This window comes from Sorex araneus, chromosome 1 (assembly GCF_027595985.1).
Source record: "Sorex araneus isolate mSorAra2 chromosome 1, mSorAra2.pri, whole genome shotgun sequence".
NCBI classification, from domain to species: Eukaryota; Metazoa; Chordata; class Mammalia; order Eulipotyphla; family Soricidae; genus Sorex; species Sorex araneus.
In genome coordinates this window covers 169,861,976-169,883,505 of record NC_073302.1, presented here as the reverse complement: position 1 = coordinate 169,883,505, position 21,530 = coordinate 169,861,976, and the positions used below count along the sequence as shown (strand labels likewise).

At 42.9% G+C, this 21,530-nt stretch overlaps 1 protein-coding gene across 4 annotated transcripts in view; it reads left to right on the top strand.

Moving 5' to 3' along the window:
• The window catches only part of FAM172A (family with sequence similarity 172 member A), a 452,093-nt gene that overhangs the window by 215,955 nt on the left and 214,608 nt on the right, over positions 1-21,530 (top strand). For all 4 annotated transcript variants that reach the window (XM_055120157.1, XM_055120093.1, XM_055119959.1 and 1 more), the window contains one exon: positions 18,984-19,103. In XM_055120157.1, the coding sequence (XP_054976132.1) occupies positions 18,984-19,103 (120 nt within the window). The remainder of the gene's footprint in view (positions 1-18,983; positions 19,104-21,530) is intronic.

The window sequence follows — 21,530 nt, the reverse complement described above, 5'->3', positions numbered from 1 at the left end:
TAAATCTGTTTCTCCCCAGCTGCACCTGCTATTCTTTATGGTTGGTTGGTTGCAGTGATGGACCGCCCCTGGGTTGCACATATCTAGTTCCGTCTTGCACCCTTGGTTGTGATGCTCACAGCAGGACATATATCAGGCTGTGGTGGACGGTATGCCACACCACACTTGAGGCTCTAGAGGTCCCAAACAGCAGTGCTTCAGGGATAGTGATTAGGGCATTTTGATGGCATTGGGGGATCTCTCTGGAGCCCACACTTACATGGTGAACACTTGGAGCGCTAAACCAGGCCCCAAATCCATAAAACTTTTCTTAATTGTCACACTAATCCTTCAAAATTAGGATCCATGTGGTATTTTTATGCTCTTTTGAAGATTCAGGATCACTATTGTCCCTCTCAGATGCTATTCTGCTCTGATACTCCTCAGTAGCCTTGTCTATAGCATCTGACTGTTGTGCTCTGCACTCTCTCCAAGGTTCCTGTGTTTTATTCTGTTCCTTCAATTATTTTCAAATTATCAGCTAACGTTTCTTTCTCCTCAGCCTGCTTACATAGCTTTCTGACTTGCTGATTGTAAATGAATGGTGGACTCCGACTAGATATTAGAATTTGTCTGATGCAGAGTGTAAAATATTGCTGCAGATTTCCTCTAAGAAAAAAGCAGTAATTACTAGTAGGATCTCTGATATGTTTTGTTTACTTGGTTTATTATTAAAAGCAGGCATTTCAAGCAATTCAGAAGCTAAAAGTAGAAAACACTCACAACTTCACTATCCTTAGGAGGCTTGGATACCTTTACTATTTCTATTTTATTCCTTCTCTTTAAAGCCTTTTTACTTGGTAAAAATTATACTGTTACAGTAGAACTGAGTGACTTCCAGGTTTTGTGACTATCTTATAAGATTCGTGAAGCCACAACCAAATAAATGTCTTTAATGTTACAACTCTTTTTAATTTTTTTTAAATTTTATTTCAGGCATCATGATTTGAAATATTGATAATAGCAGGATTTCATGCATAAAGCATTCCAACACCAAACCCTCCACTGGTGTCAGCTTCCCTCCACCAATGACCCAGTGCCACCCCATCCATCCCCCCAGACCCACCGCTACCCCCACTCCCCACCCCGTTTGTTTTCTCCCCCCTGCAGTGGTAAACTTTTTACTAGACAGCAGTTCTCAGTTTCTGTTGCCTTTTGGAATTTGTTGTTTCCTTCCTATGTTTCTTGATATCCCAGAAATGAAAGAGATCATTCTGCACTTGCCCCTTTCCTCCAGATTTCACTTCACTCAGCATGCTCCTCTCTGGGGCCATCTACATAGGAGTAAGTTGCACAATTTTGTCTTTTCTTAGAGCACAGTGCTATTCAATTTTGTGTATGAATGATTATTTCTTTGTCCAGTTATCTGTTCTGGGACACTTGGGTGTTGCCGGATTTGGGATATTGTAAATAGTGCTGCAGTGAACATAGAAGTGCAAATGCCTTTTTGAGTAGTTTTTGGACACTTGGAGGTAGGTGCCAAAGAGGGAATTGTTGGATCATATGGAAAATAAATTTCTAGTTTGGGGGAAAGTGGCCATATTGTTTTCCCAAAATCTTGAACCAGTCAACATTCCCACGAGCAGTGGATGAGGGTTCCTATTTTCCCCATATCCACACCAGCATTGTTTGTTTATGCTCTTTGTGGTGTGTGCCAGTTTCACACATGAGATGACATCTCATTATTTTGATTTCCATTTCCCTGATGATAAGTGATGCAGAATATTTTTTCATATAACTTTTGGAGGTTTGTATGTCTTAGAGAAAGTTTGTTCATCTCTACGCCCACCCCCCGTATTTTGACGGGGTTGTTTGTGTTTGTTTGTTTGTTTGTTTTGTAAAATTCTACCAGTGCATCTGCCAGAAAATGGTGGGCAAATGTTTTCTCCCTGTCTGTGGTGTGTCTTTTTATTGAATAGCTCTTTGTTTTGCCACTTGTGTAGGTTAATCTCTGTGGGCTGCAGTCACTATCACTATCACTATCATCCCATTGATCATCAGTTTGCTCAAGCAGGCCCAGTAACATCTTCATTCATCCTAGCCATGAGATTTTAGCAGCCTCTCTTTACTTGTCCTTCCCAATGGTGCCATATTAGAGGCTCTTTCAGAGTCAGGAGAATGAGATCCATCATTGTCATTGTATTTGGCATATGAATATGCCAGGAGGCGCTTGCCACGCTCTCCCATGCGGGCAGGAAGCTCTTGGTAGCTTGCTAGTTCTCCTGAGTGGGAAAACTATCTGTGCGCTTCCAGGAGCTTGGTTTTATAGTCTCTGGATGTTGGCCGTTGATGGCAGTTTTTGGGTGTGACTGCCTAGCTACTGGAAAATGGGGGATCTGGGCGGAAGAGGCTCAATCCTGATCCGAGCAGGCTCGGAGATCTCAGCCCCAGGTCCCGCACACCTGGGTTCCTCTGCCAGTTCCTTCATATGTGAGGCTCGTCCAAGCATTGGAGAGTGGTCTTGAGCATGGCTGTGGCTGGGTTCTGGAGGTCTTCGGCTTCCAGGTCACCGGCTCTGCCCGGTGCAGCGGGGGAGACTCAACGCACCCCCTCTGAGGGGCCCCAGTGAAGACAGCCAGGCATGGGGGCAAGAGACTCTGCCTCGGGATGGAGCAATAGCACAGTGGGTAGGGCATTTGCCTTGCACACGGACAACCCAGGTTCGATTCCCGGCATCCCATATGGTCCCCTGAGCACCGCCAGGAGCTACTTCCTGAGCGCATGAGCCAGGATTAACCCCTGAGCATTGCCGGGTGTGACCCAAAAAGAAAAAAATGTGGGCTTCAGTGGCTGCATAAATGGGGTCTCTGGGTCCAGGACATCACAATTTACTGCTTATGGCACCTCTGCTGCACCGCTCCATGCTGCTCAGTCACTATGGTTGCACTTGCTGGAACACCACTGGCTGCTTCTCCTACTTGCTGTTCCAGTGCTTAGTGCTCACTCATTCCTGCCACTGGGTGCTCCCTTATTTTCCAATAGTCTGTATTGTCTTCTTTTGCTGATCCTCTTCACCTCCTGCCAGTTTGCATCATCTGTCCATCCCCTGACTATCCATCGACGCCATCTGTTATTGTCAGCTCCATGCATCCATGCTTGCTACCCGCTTTTTGGTGCTCCGTGATTGTGTCTTCTGCAGAGCAGTCGCTTTCTTCCAACTGTTGCTTCTTGCCATCTACATTTCTGTGTAGTCCGTGCCACTTGCCAAGCCCGGTCTTCTGTCTGTCTGTTTGCCCATCTTAGTATTCCCTCCCTTAGCTGTTTCTTCTGTCTGATTGGTTACATTCATGTAAGTGAAGTTTAAAATGACTAATCAGATTGCATGTACCCTATGCAGCTGAGACTTTGTAAAATGAGTAATCAGAGCTTTTAATTAGCCACCCCCTCCTCATTTCCTCCTATGCTATATATAAGATCAAGTAATCTATATGTGTTACTTCAAACTCATTGGATAGCTGCATATTTTCTCAGACAGATTATGATTTACTTATTTCTGTAGGATTGGATATGTACGCTTATACAAATTTTTGCTTTTATAAGTGAGACATTGATTAACGTCTTCGAGCATCAATCATTTGCCACATTACAGATTATCAGGAATTGGAGTCCTGAAAGGAAATTTAAATAATCCTTTGTCTTGGCTTATAAGGCCACTTCATAATATTTTGTCAGCAATATTATTGCCATTAGCACTAACATTGTTGGTCATTTGTTAAATGTCTATTGAATGCTTCTGTTTGTAGTTTGGATTAGAAGAGAATCTGCTTTTAAGTTGCTTACATTCTAGACAAGTGACACAAGAGATTAAAGAAATAGAATGATAGAGTAGAAATAATAAAATATTATAGGATTCAGTTAATATCTGTAACAGATCAAGCAGGTAAACCTGTGCCAACAATATTTCTCAGCAGCTTTAAACATAGGTATACTCATTTTACATGTAAGTGTAAACACTTCCATTTAGTTTTTACAATAAGTTGTGAGTTCAAGATTAGCAATACTTCTGCATTAAAACTGACTGTCCTTAGTTAACTTTTTAATTCTGATGCACCTGAAACCCCAATGAGGTCAGATTTAGGTTTCCTAGGTAACAGATTCTGAGGTGGCTATCTGCATACAGGAAGTGTGGGGAGGGGGGCATTCTCTTGAGATGAGCACCTGAGGGGCAGTGGAAACAGAATTTTGCTAGAGGTAAACTGCAAAAGAGTCACAACTGAGACCTCTAGCTACCTCCTAGGTGTTCTCTGGATCTAGGATGCCTTTCAGAGAAATCTTGCCTTTAGGCAAGAGATTGGGCCTTTGTATATCTGAATCAGTTCAACTGGTCATTTGAAGTAAATTGAGTGGATGGAGTGGGATTTTAAATTTCGGCAGGATGCTTTCTTTGTCTGAGAACAGTTCCTAAAGAGTCCCTTGGCTAAAACTGTCTGATACCATCCTTAATCAGCTCAGGACCTGAATGAATTTTAACTAAGAGTTGGGGGACAGATTTACCTTTGGTAGAAAATAACCTCTGAGAGACTGGAGCAATAGCACAGTGGGTAGGGCGTTTGCCTTGCAAGCAGCTGACTAGGGTTTGATTCCCAGAATCCCATATGGTCCCCCCAGTACCATCAGGAGTAATTCCTGAGTGCATAAGTCAGGAGTAACCCCTGTGCATTGCCAGGTGTGACCCAAAAATAAAAAAAAAGAGAGAGAAAAGAACCCCTGATTGTATACTGCCTCTGGATCTGAAAGATTTATAAAGCAATGTAAATAATACACTTTGACTTCCGCTAAGGGAAAAATATAACTGCTAATAACACTGGTACTTGCTCATGTCCTTTGCCAGCTGGGACTTTGGAAGCCATGCCTCTGGAATTATAAGAGTTGTTGGGTTTATAGGGTTTAAGGTAATTTTTCAGTAGGGCAAGCTCATCTATCTAAGGTGACTCTGATCCTTACTTCTAAGCTTGCATCTATGACCCCAAGAAATAACTCCCAGAGGGGCCGGAGCAATAGCACAGCGGGGAGGGCGTTTGCCCTGCACGCGGCCGACCCGGGTTCGATCCCCAGCATCCCATATGGTCCCCCAAGAACCGCCAGGAGTAATTCCTGAGTGCAAAGCCAGGTGTAACCCCTGAGCATCGCTGGGTGTGACCCAAAAAATGCAAAAAAAAAAAAAAAAGAGATAACTCCCAGAAAACTATGTGGACTGCCGACAAACATTTCCCCTGTCCCTTTGTATGTTGATGGATATAATGTATAGACCAGAATGATCTTATGCACCTGTTTGGTTTGGGGAGCCAGATCGATAGGGCGCTTACCTTGAAGGCAGCCAACTCACATTGGATCCTTAGCATTCTTGACCATTGTCTTCCAAACTTCCAGGAAACCCCTGAGCACAGACCCAGGAGTAAGTCTTGAGCACCTCGGGGTGTGGCCTAAAACCAAAACAAACACCTGTTTAGTTTTATCTGTAATTCCTAAGATTAGTTAAATCAATAGTTGACTATAGTTGATGTGACTCTGAGGTGGTTTTTAGAGGAAAATTTCCAATTGGTCCTCAATTTTTAAATTTTAAATTTTTTAATTTTAAATTTTTGAATTACACCCGGCAATGCTCAGGGGTTACTCCTGGCTCTGCACTCAGGAATTACTACTGGCAGTGCTCAGGGGACCATATGAGATGCTGGGAATGGAATCCAGGTTGGCCGCATGCAAGGCAAATGCCCCACCCGCTGTGCTATTGCTCCAGCCCCCATTGGTCCACAATTTTTAGAACATTAGTTTGAAATTTAGAGTCAGGACAAAAATATCAATTACTGGAGATACATGGAAATTTGAAATTTCTTTCTCCTCTGCAATCAGGCGACTATTAAGAGGTACTGTCTCCATAGGCTATAGAGGCAAGGACTTATCTATAAAATTAATCTCTTAAAATGGTTATATTTTATGTGAACAGTGGGAGGAACTGTCTGTGACTTGCTCTTTAGTCATAGATGGATCATTTGGACCTGCTTGGCAGTTTCCCTCATATTCTGCAAGTCACAAAGTTTTGATGATTCTTCTTTTGTAATGGCTCATTCCATCTCTTCCCTCTCATTTATTCCATCACCCTGGGTAGTAATATAGTCCTTATCACCTCTATATAGAGGGCTGAATTGCTGTCTTGATAGCACACTCTGCCTTTAGTATTTGCCTAATCTGAGCTGTATTACCTGTGAGATCCTGTATTGAGTTCCTTTGGCCTAGGATTTTCAAAACTTTTAATATTTAATCCATATTTCCTGGATCATAAGTTCCCTGAAAAGTTCTCCCTGGAAGAATAGGTTTAGAGAAGGGACTGGTTTTTGTTTCAGTTATTTTGTCAGCAATGGCAGGTTTTCAGTAAATGATGTTTTGGGTATGGAAGTATATCAATCAATGTCTAGCTTCCAGAAGACCATTCTGTCTGGCAACAAAATAAGGACAAAGGCTAGAAGAAATAAGATGACAAGATTGTACATAATCATCCCAAAGACATTGTACCTATATTATTTTTATGACATGATTAATTAATAAAGCATCTCTCTTGACTCAAGAATTCGATAATCTAACAGTTATAATAAAATGGCTTAGTATATTAATGGAACTTGCAGGAGATATTGCTGGAAGACATTACCTAAGCTTGGGAATGATAAGAGTAGACCTAAAGAGGTTACATCTCATTTGAGTACTAGAACAAAGTAGGACTCTTACAGGAGAAGAGAAGGCCTCCAGGTGAAACACGTCTGGAGCACAGCGTTAGGTCACTCTCCAAAGGAAACAGCCTGAAGAAAGAAAAACATGGCACAGTTATGGAACAGTAACTTTTAGGTGACAAGTGAAACCATGCATATGGACCTTTATACATTATAAAAATTCTTTAGGTGAAAACGGCTTGCCTTGCATATTGCTGCTGACTGAGGTTCGATCCTGACATTGAAAATGGCCCACAGTCACAACCAGGAATGATTTCTGAACACAGAGCCAGAAGCCCTCCATACAACAAATATATATATATATATATATATATATATATATATAAAATAAGTGGGAAATGTACATAATCTGGAAGTGTACATAAACTGTGTATATTTTGATGCTATGATATATTTCTAAGGAATTAGTTTTTTGTATTAAAGCTCCAGGAAGTATTTGTACAAAATACTCTCATAGTGTTTTATTTTTTTCAGCAGTTTGTTAATTGATTTAGGAATTATGTTTGGTGGGTATACTTCTTTCTTGGAATATCCAGGTTTTAGTTTTAACAGCAATATGAAATAAATAATAAAATCATAATGAAAGTAAATTTTTAATGAAATACAAATATCACTTCACTTGTCATCCCGTTGATCTTCAATTTGCTCGAGCGGGCACCAGTAACGTCTCCATTTGTCCCTGTCACGTGCTAGTGCAGCCCAGTGATACTTGCTTGCTCCAGGAACAGGAAGCGCCTCCAGGAACAGTAATCGTTCATTCAGGGATTTGATGAAGAAATCTGACCATCTAGTTGGTGGGCGGCCACAAGGTCTTCTGACATCCTGTGGAATCCAGTTGGTAACAGCTCTAGTCCACCGGTCCTCTCTGAATTGCATTACATGACCAGCCCATCTGATTTTTGATGCCTTGGCAAACGAGACAGCGTCCCTGATTCTTGACCGTTGACGGAGGTCAGAACTCCGGATTCCTTCTCTCACTTGAGTGAGATGTGATACTCCTGGCATAGCTCCTTTGATTCCTCCCTGGGATACCCTAATAGCATTCTTACCCTCTTTGCGTAGGGCCCAGGTCTCTGAGGCATATGTTAGTGCAGGAAGAACTGTGGAATTAAAAAGATGTGCCCAAAGTCGGAGGTCCTTCGTCCTCTTAACCACTTCTTTGACACTCTTGAATGCATTCCACGCCGCTCTCTTCCTCCTGCGCATTCTGATGCCAAGTCGTTCCTCATGTTGATTTCTCAACCCAGGTACACATAGCTGCTGCATTCGGAGATGTTCGTTCCATTGAGAGCAAATGGAGCTTCAGGGACTAGTTTGTTTTTCATGAGCATCGTGTTGTTGAGATTCAGCTGCAATCCGACATTTCCACACTCGTGGTCAAAGTAGGCCAGCATTTGTGCCGCTTGGCCAATGTTTGGTATTATGAGAATGATGTCATCAGCGAAGCAGAGGTGGTGTAATTGCCGACCATCTATCTTCACTCCCATTCCTTCCCATTCCACTCGTTGCATGATGTTCTCTAAAGTTTTCGGTGAAATGGTATCACCCTGCCGCACCCCTCTCTTTACATCAGTGATCACTTCCTTGTAGAATGGTGAGATCCTGGTGGTGAATCCACAATACAGCTCGCGGAGGAATTTGATATACTGAGTTTGAACACCCTGTTTGGCTAGGGTTTCAATGACTGCTTCAGTCTCAACAGAATCGAAGACCTTCTTTAAGTCAATGAACGTTAGACAGAGCGGCATCTTGAACTCTCGCAAAACTTCAATGAGTTTGGTCACTGTGTGGATATGGTCTATCATTCTGAATCCCCTTCAGAACCCGGCTTGCTCGCATGGTTGTCCTTCGTCTAGTGTTTTGCCTATTCTATTCAGGATGACACGAGTGAACAACTTGTAGACGACAGACAGCAGGCAGATTGGGCGATAGTTGCCGATGTTGTAGATGTCTCCCTTCTTGTATAACAGAACGGTCCTACTGGTTTTCCACTGAAATGGAAACTTGCATTCAGACAGGTAGTGTGGGAAGAGTCGAGCCAGTGTATTGATTAGTACTGGCGGCAGATTTTTCTGGTGTTCGGGTCTGACCTTGTCCGGACCAGGTGCTGTACGCATCTTTACCAATGAAATGTGTCAAATTTCAGAAGGGAGGATGTTGGGAATGACATACCCATCCTGCGGAATTTGGTATGTGGGCAGGTGGACATGGCTGTCAAAGAGATCCGAGTAGAAGTTGTGAATAATCCTCTCCATTGCCTTTCTGGAAGATGTGATAGATCCATCGGGACGTCGGAGAGCAGTCATCCCGGTTTTGTAGTTGGCGAAGAATAGGCGAGCATTGTGAATACTTTTCCTAACTTCTACTGCACTGGCCAACACTGATGCTCTTCTCTCTTTGAGGTCTTCCTTTATTGCATCTCTGCACAACTTTGTGAGCTCGGACATTAGCTTGTGGTTGCCTGAGGCTCGCACCAAATCACATTGACGAATGAGCTCGAGAGTTTCTGAAGACAGGCGTCTGTTTGTGGTTTTCTACTCCGGGCATTCTTTGCACAGTCATGGAGGTGCTGAAGCAGTTGATTGTATTCCTCTTCGATGTTGTCAAGAACGGCATCTTCCCACATTGCTGCAATAGTGCCAAATAGCTCCCAGTTGGTGGTCATTCTGGGAGTTGTCTTCTTAGACTTTAATTTTGCAGACTTTTCTCCCCACTCTGTGAAGTAGAATTTTGCACAAAGGAGATGGTGGTCCGATCCTGTTTGGAATTTTGGGACAACAGCAACATCAGTCAGGCAAAACCTTCGATTGAATATGATGTGGTCAATTTCATTGTGGAGCTGTCCACTGGGAGACTCCCATATCCAGCATTTAGATTCGGCCTTCTGGAACTGTGAGTTACCATGGATGATCTTGGTCGACATGATGAATTCAGACAGTCTCTCACCCTGATTGTTCCATTCTAGGCCATGGGTCACAATGGGGAGCTCTTTGGGTGACCTTCTTGGACCTATCTTGGCATTAAAATCACCAACAGTGATCTTGTAGAAGGTGTAGTCTTTGTTATATAACTTCTCCAGTTCCATGTAGAACCTCTCAATTTCTTCTTCATCGTAGTTGGAAGTTGGTGCATAGACGATGAAGATAGAAACTGTAGGCAGTGAGCCACATCCATTCAAGCGTAATCATCCGATTCGGGTTGTTAGGCATTTGAATGAATCAATGATCATGGGCAAGTTCATATTGAAAAGGATACCAACGCCACCGATGCCTCTGTTGTCACATGTTCCAAGGAACAATTCTTCTCCAGTGTTGAAAATGGTGTGATGTGATAGTGAGTAGTGGATGAAACACAAAAAATGAAAGCAAACATAATGAAAGTAAATTTTTAAGATTCATTAGAATTTAAAGCAATGTTCATATGTTTATTAGGGCTATACTTATTAGGGCTTTGCAAGTTATGAGAAATGTAAAGTTCCTGGGTTTGTATGTTTAGATTTTTTTTCAAACCTCTAGAGATAAAATCTGTTTGAAAATGCTTTAGACAAAAACAAAATTGAGGGGCTGGAGCAATAGCACAGCGAGTAGGGCATTTGCCTTGTACTCAGCCGACCAGGGTTCGATTCCCAGCATCCCATATGGTCCCCTGAGCACCTCCAGGGGTAATTCCTGAGTGCAGAGCCAGGAGTAACCCCTGAGCATCACCAGGTGTGACCCCCCAAAAAGAAGCAAAAAAAAATTGATAATTTAAATAGAAAATATCTTCTCTGCTTACTTTTAGCTTACATATATACTTAAAATTTTATGAATCAAATAATTTAGATATATAAATATTTTCAGATATAAATATGAAAATATAACTGATTTTTTTAATGTTATACTGTTTTATCATAAGACCACTGTAGGGGTTCAACAGCAGAAGCATTTGCTTTGGAGATGTGAAATCTACCAGCATTGAAAAAAAAATTTAAATGAGCCCACTTTGGAGAAAAGGACCCTTCTACACTGCTGGTGGGAATGCCGACTAGTTCAGCCCTTTTGGAAAACAATATGGACGATTCTCAAAAAACTAGAGGTTGAGCTTCCATTTGACCCAGCAATACCACTGCTGGGAATATATCCCAGAGGAGCAAAAAAGTATAGTCGAAATGACATCTGCACGTATATGTTCATCGCACCACTGTTTACAATAGCCAGAATCTGGAAAAAACCTGAGTGCTCTAGAACAGATGACTGGCTGAAGAAACTTTGGTACATCTATACAATGGAATACTATGCAGCTGTTAGAAAAATGAGGTCATGAAGTTTGCATATAAGTGGATCAGCATGGAAAGTATCATGCTAAGTGAAATGAGTCAGAAAGAGAGAGACAGACTTAGAAAGATTGCGCTCATCTGTGGACTATAGAATAATAGAATAGGAGTCTAACACCCAAGAATAGTAGAAATAAGTACTAGGAGGCTGTCTCCATGGCTTGGAGGCTGGTCTCTCATTCTGGGCAACACAGAGAAGGGAACACCAAGTAAAATGTAGTTGGAGGTCATGCGGGGGAGGGGTGACGCGTGCCGAATGTAGACTAGAGACTGAACACAATGGCTACTCAACACCTTTATTGCAAATCACAACACCTAATCAGAGAGAGAGAACAAAAGGGAATACCCTACCATAGTGGCAGTGTGGGGCGGGGGGAGATGGGATTGGGGAGGGTGGGAGGGATACTGGGTTTACTGGTGGTGGAGAATGGGATCTGGTGACGGGATGGGTTCTCGAACTTTGTATGGGGGAAACATGAGCACAAAAATGTATAAATCTGTAGCTGTACCCTCACAGTGATTCACTAATAAAAAAATAAATAAAATTTTAAAAATAAATAAATAAAAATAAATGAGCCCACTTTAATTTTCTGCCACACAGTACCCATGTTCTTAAATACATTTTAAAATATCATATATATGCAGTATTCAATTTCTCCTCAAAAAGATGCCTTTGGGGTGGGGTAGGGGTGAGATTGCAATACACTCAGCTAGGCTCAAGGCATGCTCCTGACTTGGTGCTCAGAGTTCACTCCTAGCTGTGCTCTGGGCCATATGGGGTGCCAAGGATTGAACCCTGGTCGGCTGCATGCAAGGCAGGTATCTTAACTACTATTTTGTCTCTCCAGCCCCAATCTTATTTTTGAAATGTGCTTATCTTGAATGTTTTCTTTCACTAGGAAAACTAGATATTCGTGTTTAAAAGAAGGAAATTATGGCATGAGAAATCAACATTAACAGTATCGTAAATCACAGAACCTTGGTCAGTAAAAATCTTTTAATTTAAAAAAATAATCAGGGGCTGGAGTGATAGCACAGCAGGTAGGGCGTTTGCCTTGCACGCGGCCAACCCGGGTTCAAATCCCAGCATCCCATATGGTACCCTGAGCACCGCCAGGAGTAATTCCTGAGTGCAGAGCCAGGAATAACCCCTGTGCATCGCCAGGTGTGACCCAAAAAGCTAAAAATAAATAAATAAATAAATAAATAAATAAAAATAATCAGAGCTTTTTCTCCCAGAAGGGAGCATAACATGACTCCCGCTATAGCCATGCCACCAGACTCCAAGCCAGGCTGTTTCACACGGGGCACCCCAGATGGTGGTGGGTGAGAGACCTCCCTGCCCCAAGGGACCCAGTCCCGGCAGCCAATAACCTCCAGAACCCAACAGCCACCATGCTCAAGGCTGATCCCCACATGCTTGGGCCAAGCCTCACGCATGAGTGAAGTCCCACAAAACCCAGGTAATGTGTAACTTTGTGACATAGGACTCTGGGCTCAATGGGACCGGGAGCGGTGATCCTCTGCCCCCTCCCCCCAGTCTCTGATGACCCAGGGGTCACACCTATAAGGCATGCCACCGAACTTCATGCCAGGCTGTTTCACTCGGGGCACCCCAGAGGGTGGCGAGTGAGAGCCCTCCCCACCCCAAGGGGCCCATCCCCAGCAGCCGAAAACCCCCAGAACCCAACCATCGCCATGCTGAAGTCCACACACTTGGGCCAAGCCTCATGAATGAGTGAACATATTCCTGTACCACGTGGCCTTGCTACACATCATACAACACTCCCTACCTATTCTCCATAAGTACCACAGCACATTTGATGGGGTTCAGATAGTAGGCAACAAATCATAGAGGGAAATATATACATATGCATATATACATATTTTCATACATATATGTAGACACACATATACATGTGTATGTGTGTGTATATATATGTTTATATATATACACGAAAGCTCACATCACTCAACCTTTAACAGTATCTTAGTGATATCTTAAAGAATGAGGCCCATTTTATTACTGTCTCTGGCATATCGAATACGCCACGGGTAGCTTTCTAGGCTCTGCCATGCGGGTACTTGCCGGGCTCTCCTAGAGGGACGGAAGCTTTTGGGGCGGCCTCTAATTGCCCTTACAGGTGCTCCCAGTATACTGAATGCAAGCTTTTGGTCGACTGGCATGTTGTAACAATCTGCACGCTGATAAACACGCCACACACCTTGTGCGTGGACATGCTGCTCACGTACAGAAAGTGCTGGCCAGAACGACACAGTCGATGGATGCAAGGAGTCCAGCCCTGCACCTGCCTGCATCTCTAGGTAGCACCTGTTGGTTCACTCTTTGCCAGTTGGCACCATTGCCACCCACTTGCCACGATGAGGGGGGGTGAACCATCGAGGGTGAATCATCTTTCATGCGAAATTCTACTTCATGGAGCAAGGAGAAAGGGCTGCAAAGAATTCACAGCATGACCACTAACTGGGAGCTCTTTAGCACTATTGCAGCAGTATGGGAAGATGCTATCATTAACAACATCAACGAGGAATATGATTGACCTGTTCAACACCTCCATGATTGTGTGAGGAACGCCGAGGAAAAGCCACAAAAAGATGCCTCTCTGCAGAAACTCTCCAACTCATTCACCAACCTGGTTTGGCGTGAGTCTCAGGCAAGCTAATGTCCAAGCTTGAAAAGCTGTGCAGAGAAGTGATAAGGAAGACCTCAGAGAAGAGCAGCAGGGTTGGCCGGGAAAAGTATTCTCAACGCCTGCCTTTCCTTCGCCAACTATAAGACCAAGATGACTGCCCTCCGACTTCCTGATGGATCTATCACATCTTCTAGAAGGCCAATGGAAAAGGTTATCCATGACTTCTACTTGGATCTCTTTGATAGCCACGTCCACCTGCCCACATACCAAGTTCTGCAGGATGGATATGTCGTTCCCAGCATTCTCGCTTCCGAAATCCAGCATGTCATTTTGTCAGCAAAGACGCATACAGCAACCGGTCCAGACAAGGTCAGACACCTAAGAATCTGCTGCCAGTACTCATACACTCAATACACTGGCTTGGCTCTTCACACACTACCTGTATGAATGCAAGGTTCTGTCCCAATGGAAAATCATCAGGACCGTCCTCTTGTACAAGAAGGGAGACATCTACAACATCGGCAACTATCGCCCAATCTGCCTATTGTCCATCATCTACAAGTTATTCACTAAAGTCATCCTGAATAGGATTGGCAGAACACTAGACGAAGGACAACCCTGCAAGCAAGCCAAGTTCCAAAAAGGATTCAGCATGATCGACCATATCCACACGGTGACCAAGTTCATTGAGGTTTTGCGAGAGTTCAAGATGCCTCTCTACATAATGTTCATCGATTTAAAGGAAGCCTTTGATTCTGTTGAGACTGAGGTGGTCATTGAAGTCCTAGCCAAACAGGGTGTTCAAACTCAGTACATCAGGATCCTCCGAGAACTGTATTACGGATTCACCACCAGGATCTCACCATTCTACAATAAAGTGATCATCGACTTAAAGAGAGGGGTGCGGCAGGGCAACACCATTTCAACAAAACTCTTCAGTGTCATCCTTGAGAATGTCATGTGACAACTGGAATGGGAAGGAATGAGCGTGAAGATAGACAGGCAGCAACTCCACCACCTCCACTTCACTGATGACATCATTCTAATAACACCAAACATTAGCCAAGCAGCACAAATGCTGGCCAACTTCACCATGAGTATGGAAAGATCGGAATGCAGCTGAATCTCACGAAGACAATGTTCATGAGAAACAGACTAGTTCTTGATATTCCATTTGCTCTCAACGGAAAGAACATGTCTGAATGCAGCAGTTAAGTGTATCTAGGTAGAGAACTCAACATGACGAATGACCTGGCACCTGAGCTGCGCAGGTGGAATAGAGCGGCGTGGAATGCCTTCAAGAGCGTTGAAGAAATTGTTAATAGGACAAAGAACGTCTGGCTCTGGGCACATATTTTCTACTCCACCATTCTTCCTGAACAAACATATGCCTCAGAGACCTGGGCCCTACGGAAACAGGACGAGAACACTATTTGGGTATCCCAAAGAGGAATAGAAAGAACTATGCTTGGATTATCACGTTTCACTTAAGTGAGAGAAGGAATCTGGAGTTCCAACCTCCGTGGAAGATTGAGAATCAGGGACACTGTCTTGTTTGCCAAGGCATCGAAAATCAGATAGGCCGGACATGTAATGTGATTTGGAGATGACCACTGGACTAGAGCTGTTACCAACTGGATTCCACGAGACGTCAAAAGAACACCTGGCCGTCCACCTACGAGATGATCAGACTTCTTCGTCAAGACCCTGAATGAATGGTTTGATGCTCTTCATGTTTCTAGAGTGAACAGATGCCATTGGGCTACACTAGCATGAGACAGGGACAAATGGAGACATTACTGGAGCCCACTCAAGCAAATCAATGAGCAACGGGATGACAAGTGATACAAGTGATCCTAAAGAATGTCTTAATGGCCCCTGCCAAAATAGAACAATCTTCACACTGTTTTCTATATGAATCCTTTTTTGTAAGCATTTTCAGTGGTTCTTCATAACTTACAATACAAAATATATTATATCGGTTGTGCTTTGGGACAGGGATTGGGGCTTGGGATGGAAACATCCCAAATTTAGTGGTGAGAAGGTGTAATGGTGGTAGGATTGGTGTTTGAATAGTAAATATGATCAAATATTGTGAACTACCTTATAGCACTATAGCACTGTCGTCTCATTGTTCATTGATTTGCTTGAGCAGGCACCAGTAATGTCTCCATTGTGAAACTTGTTATTGTTTTTGGCATATTGTGTACACCATGGGTAGCTTGCTGGGCTCTCTGAGAGGGACAGAGAATCAAATCTGGGTCAACTGCGTGCCTTATAAAATAAAAAAAATAAAATTAAAAAATAATGGAAACTTTATTTTATACCAAGTTCAAAGTTTAACCCATAAAGGATTAAAGACTTAGACCAAAGTGTGTTAGATTGTCCAGGTGGTATGGTGCTTGCCTTGCATGCAGCTGACCCAGTTTTGGTCCCCAAAACATATTTAGTTTGCATAGCTCTGTCAGGACTGATTCCTGAGTATGGTCGAGTGTGACCCACCCCCAAAAAGTGTAAGACTCGAAACCATAAAACCTATCGAAGAAAGCACAGGCAAAACTTTTCATAACACTGGCTTTATTGGTGTCTGTTGATTTTGTTATAGCATGAAACTGTTTTCCCTGAGTTCTTGAGAATCACATGGAAGATTTTCATATAAAACACAGATGCTGAAAAAGGCCTCTCATTTTGCCACTAGAGTGTCACTCTTCCTGCTCCTTCCCATCTGGTTACCTCCAGTGTACAATGTCCTGGTCTCATGCCTACATCGTTCTCCATCCAGTATACACTGACCTGTCACCTGTGTCCCCTTAGTGGGACGTGCTTCTCTGTAAGCTGTTGCTGGGCCTCTCTAGGCTCTTTTGGCAGCGCCCTGTGGCCTCTGCTTTCCTTAGTCTCTGGCTCGAGCCACATGACCATGGGTGAGATCCCGCCTTTCCCATTGTGTATGAACATAGATGAAGCGGCCAAGAGAAAGAGCTTTACCTAACTGGGGGCTTCCTTTCTTCTGCTCATCCACCTCCAGCCATGCCATTACTTTATTTTGATTGGATACTTTTTCAGTGGTGAGATTTAAAGTGATCAACTAAATCAACAAGTTTCCCCTACACTTCATCCTTCCACTCCTTTCTATCAATTCTGCTCCAGTCAGTTTGGTTTTATCTGCAAGGGAATGCAAGCAAAAGAAAAATAGGACTACATAAAACTTACATAATACTTGAATTGACACTTTTCTAAAGAAGACCTATAGATGCATGAAAAATATGCACATTATCACTGAATTGGTAAAGAAATTCAAGTCAAGTTGACAATGAGGTATCAACTCATACCTGTGGAAATGGACTATGATAAAAGTTCCTGGGGACTGGGGGGAGGGTGATAGGAGAGGGACCACATAGCCAGTCAAGGTTCAATCCCTAGTCTCTTGTACGGTCTTCCAAAACCCACCAGCAGTGATTCTTGAGTGCAGAACCAGGAAGAAGACCTGAACACAGCTGGGTCTGACCAAAAAACCAAAACCATTTTGCCATCAGAGGGGCCAGGGAGATAGTACAGGGATTAGGGCACATGTATACATATGTACAATCCAGATTCAATCCCCAGCACCACCTGCTTTCCAAGAATTTCCAGGTGTGACTCTAGAGACCTCCAGGTAAGACTGGGGAGGGGGGAGCTATGGGCCCTGGCACTACTGAACCCAAGTGGCATCTTATTCAAGAGTCTGGTGCCCAGATATCACTGGGAATGGCCCCTAGACCCCCTCTGCACTGCTTGTGAGGCCCCTAAACTAAACTTCAGTTCTTAAAAAAATAAAATGGAAGCAAGTACTAAAAGAAGAGCAGTAGCCTTATCTACTATGGTTGCAAATGTGAATTGGTTCATCCTCCATGGAAAATAATTTGAAGATTTCTCAAAAAAATTGTTAATAGATCTAGAATTCTACTCCTAGTGTTAATAGTGGATTCCAGCTAACTTTGGTGTCTGGCAGATCAAGAGTCTTGGCTAATCTTAAACTTTGACATCTTTAGTATTCTAGCTCTTATTTTTTAACTCATGGCAGTACCTCTGTGCGCAGAATCCTCTCTGTCAGCAGCAGCAGAAACGGGAATCTCTGAATCCACAGCAGTCACTCTAAGCACCACACTCCTTTTCCTTCTTGCCTCCTCTCTTGCCTCTTCTCCTTACTGCTCTATTCATTGTCCATCTGTACTGTTTACCTTCACTGTCTACCTCCACTGTCAACCTTCGCTTAGCCTCACCGTCTACCTTAGCTTGTAAGGTGACCTATTGGATCACTTCTGCCCTTTGCAACTAAGGTTTTGTAAAACAGTAAATTGGATCACATGTGGCTCATACAAATGAAGTTTTGTGAGATGACCAGTCAAATCGCAAAAGCCCTATGCAATGCAGATTTTATGGGATGACCAGTTAGAAGTCTTGATCATCTATTCCACCCCCCTTCCTCCATAACACAGGTATCTATCCAAAGGACACACAAGCACGAATCCAAAAGAATATATACACACCTATATTCATTGTGTTCCTATTTGCTATACCCAAGATCGGAAAACTACACAGATGTCCAGACTAAGTAGCCAAAGACATATGAGTGGAAAAAGAAGTTGTGGCATGCATATATATATATGTATATATGTATATATATATACATATATATATGCCAGTTAGCTATGAGAAAAGGTTAAGTCTTGTCATTTGCAAAAACATGGATGGCACTGGGAGTGGTGCTAATCTGAATAAGGAACACAGATCCTGGATGATCTCACTTATAGTTGAAATGTAGAGAAACAAAGCAAAGGGAGAGGCAAAATCAAATGAAAAATCCTTGCACTCTGTGTACTCTGGAGGATTGAAGGTATTAAAGAGGGCAGAAGACGATGGGAAGGGGTCCTGAGAGGGAGGGATCCAATGGACTGTGGTAGAGGGACTTTGATGAGTGTGGTGTGGTAACATAATTTAGAAGAGATGTTACACAGTACCTTTAACACATGCACAACCTTGTAACCCTCAGCAATAAATACATAAAAGTAAACATTTTGTTCCAGAAGTGACACTTAAACATTAATAGTTTCATACTAATTTATTATATTATTGAATTTTCTCAGCATTTTTATTGTTATTATTTTTAATGAGTTATGACTATCTTATTTCTTATTTGCTGTAGCCAAGCATATAACTTAAGTTTTGATCACATGATAAACATTAAAATATATACTATGCGATGTGTTTTCTTTGTAGGAAAATGGTTCTCCTGAAGAACATGCAGTCTATGTGTGGGACCATTTTATAGCCCAATCTGCAGCTGAGAATGTGTTTTTTGTTGCTCACAGTTATGGAGGTCTTGCTTTTGTTGAGCTGGTAAGTGCAGATTTCATTCAGTTTTTAATTCCTGTATTCCTTATAGCCTGCTGCTCCCTTTTTGCAGTATTATTACTTTGTATTATTTTATAAAGAATGAAAATAAAGGCACCCAGTGCCCAGACGACATGCTGTGCATTCGAGAAGACCCTGGGTTTGCGCCCCGGCAGCTCGTGGCTCCGAAGCACTTCTGGGTATAGCCCTGCTGGCCCTCGAGAACTGTAGGGCCCAGCCCTGATGGCGCTCAGTTCTGTTGGAATGGCTCCAAACAGCACCACATAGGGGGCAAGAACAAAGCATCATTAGGCCTCTCTGCTGGACCAGGTATCTCTGGAAGTTGTCCTCAGGCCCAAACCCCACGAGGGGCCTTCCAGAAAATGAATACTTTGAGTAGATTCCTCGAAGTTAGTCAGAAGTGAAGATGCATTCCTTGCATGCAGGGACCATAGTTCTATCCCTGGCACCACATGATCTCCCACATTGCTGGGTACAGCTCGGGGTCCCCAGCACTGCAAGGGTGACTCGTGACATCCCCAGTGCCGCATTCTCTGACTGACCCTTGCATGTCCGAGAACTGCCAGGAGGGTCTCCCAGGCACCTCTAAGCAGTACTTGGGAGCCACTCCCGCCCCTCCCGCCTGCAAATTATTTTGAGCAATTTTATGATATTTAAAAAGAACATAGTTGTTTTTTATAGCAGTGCTTTTCCGTGCTAATCAGAAAGCTTTTGCTGTCTTTACTTTTCCATTTCTGCATTATCATTCACTTTCTGTAACAACTTGTTACATTTTTTTCTCCTTTTTTCTATTTACCCCACTTAAACATGTATTATCTGTAAAATGTTTACATTCCAAGAGACTGGATATTTGGGAATTCTATTTTTACCTCAAGTGAGTACTTATTCAGAAATTATATAATTAGTATGAAGGCTATTTAAAAATTCCAGTCCCCTGAGCATCTCCAGGTGCAGCCCTGGGACCCCAAATGCCACCATGGTAGTCAGTCTATCACCACCCCCTGATAGTCTCAGGAACTACATAACCCATGTAGCTCCATCTCAGCCCCCATCCTGGTAGGCTAAGAATTACCAGAAGGGAACGCCAACCCCCCCAAAAAGAATTAAGCATTATTATAAATCTCCCTATATTACATGCAAGATTACAAATATCATACCTTGTGCCAGTATGAACAATTATATAATCAAATACCCCCATCTGGAATTGTGTGTCTCCCTCACTGTTAAACCTTATGTTGCAGAAAAGTATCAATGCTCTCATCGAATGATTAGTGTAATAAAAAACACATTTACAGTTTTCATTTCAGGTAGCCTCACATGGACGTTAAAAGCGGGCACAGCACTGGCTGTCTCATTCATGTTTATGAATTTAGCTATGTACTTCATATTGTCATGGAAATAAATACAGTCCCGGGGCCTTTTCCCCCTTGCATGCCTTAGTGCTTGTCCTCATGATTTAGATACAAACAAAACTGGAGGTGAGGCTCACTCGCCTGAATTATGCATCTGCCTGCTTTCCTCTATGTTTCTCTGCTCTGTTTCCACTCTGGAGAAGCCCATGTTGAACACACACATCTCTCTTTCTCCTCATGTCTTTCTAAGTTAAATAAATGAAACTAGAGATGATACCTGACCATATTTTAGCTGACCTGAATCTCTAGATGCTTATTTAAAAAAAAATCTAATTTTTAGCATACACATTGATTGTTAATATATTTAACTAAGGGATTTGGCATCTATTTGACATCATGCTCAACTTATGGTTTATCAATATCTCTAGACCTTTGTTCTTCAAAAAATTCTTGCTAGCTGTTAGAAAAAAGGAGGTCAAGAATTTTGTAGTCAAGTGGATGGGCATGAAAAGTTTCATGCTGAGTGAAATGAGTCAGAAAGAGAGAGACAGACATAGAAAGACTGCACTCATCTATGGTATATAGAATATCAGAGTGGGAGACTAACACCCAAGAACTGTAGAAATAAGTACCAGGAGGTTGACTCCATGGCTTCGAGGCTGGCCTCACGTTCCGGGGAAAGGTCAACTCAGAGAAGCGATCACCAACTACATTGTAGTCGAAGGCCATGTGGGGGAAGGGAGTTGCGGGCTGAATGAGGGCTAGAGACTGAGCACAGCGGCCACTCAACACCTTTATTGCAAACCACAACAGCTAATTAGAGAGAGAAAACAGAAGGGAATGCCTTGCCACAGTGGCAGGGTGGGGTGGGGGGGAGATGGGATTGGGGAGGGTGGGAGGGACACTGGGTTTACGGGTGGTGGAGAATGGGCACTGGTGAAGGGATGGGTTCCAAACTTTGTATGAGGGAAGTATAAGCACAAAAGTGTATAAATCTGTAACTGTACCCTCACGGTGATTCTCTAATTAAAAATAAATAAATTTAAAAAAAAATAAAAAA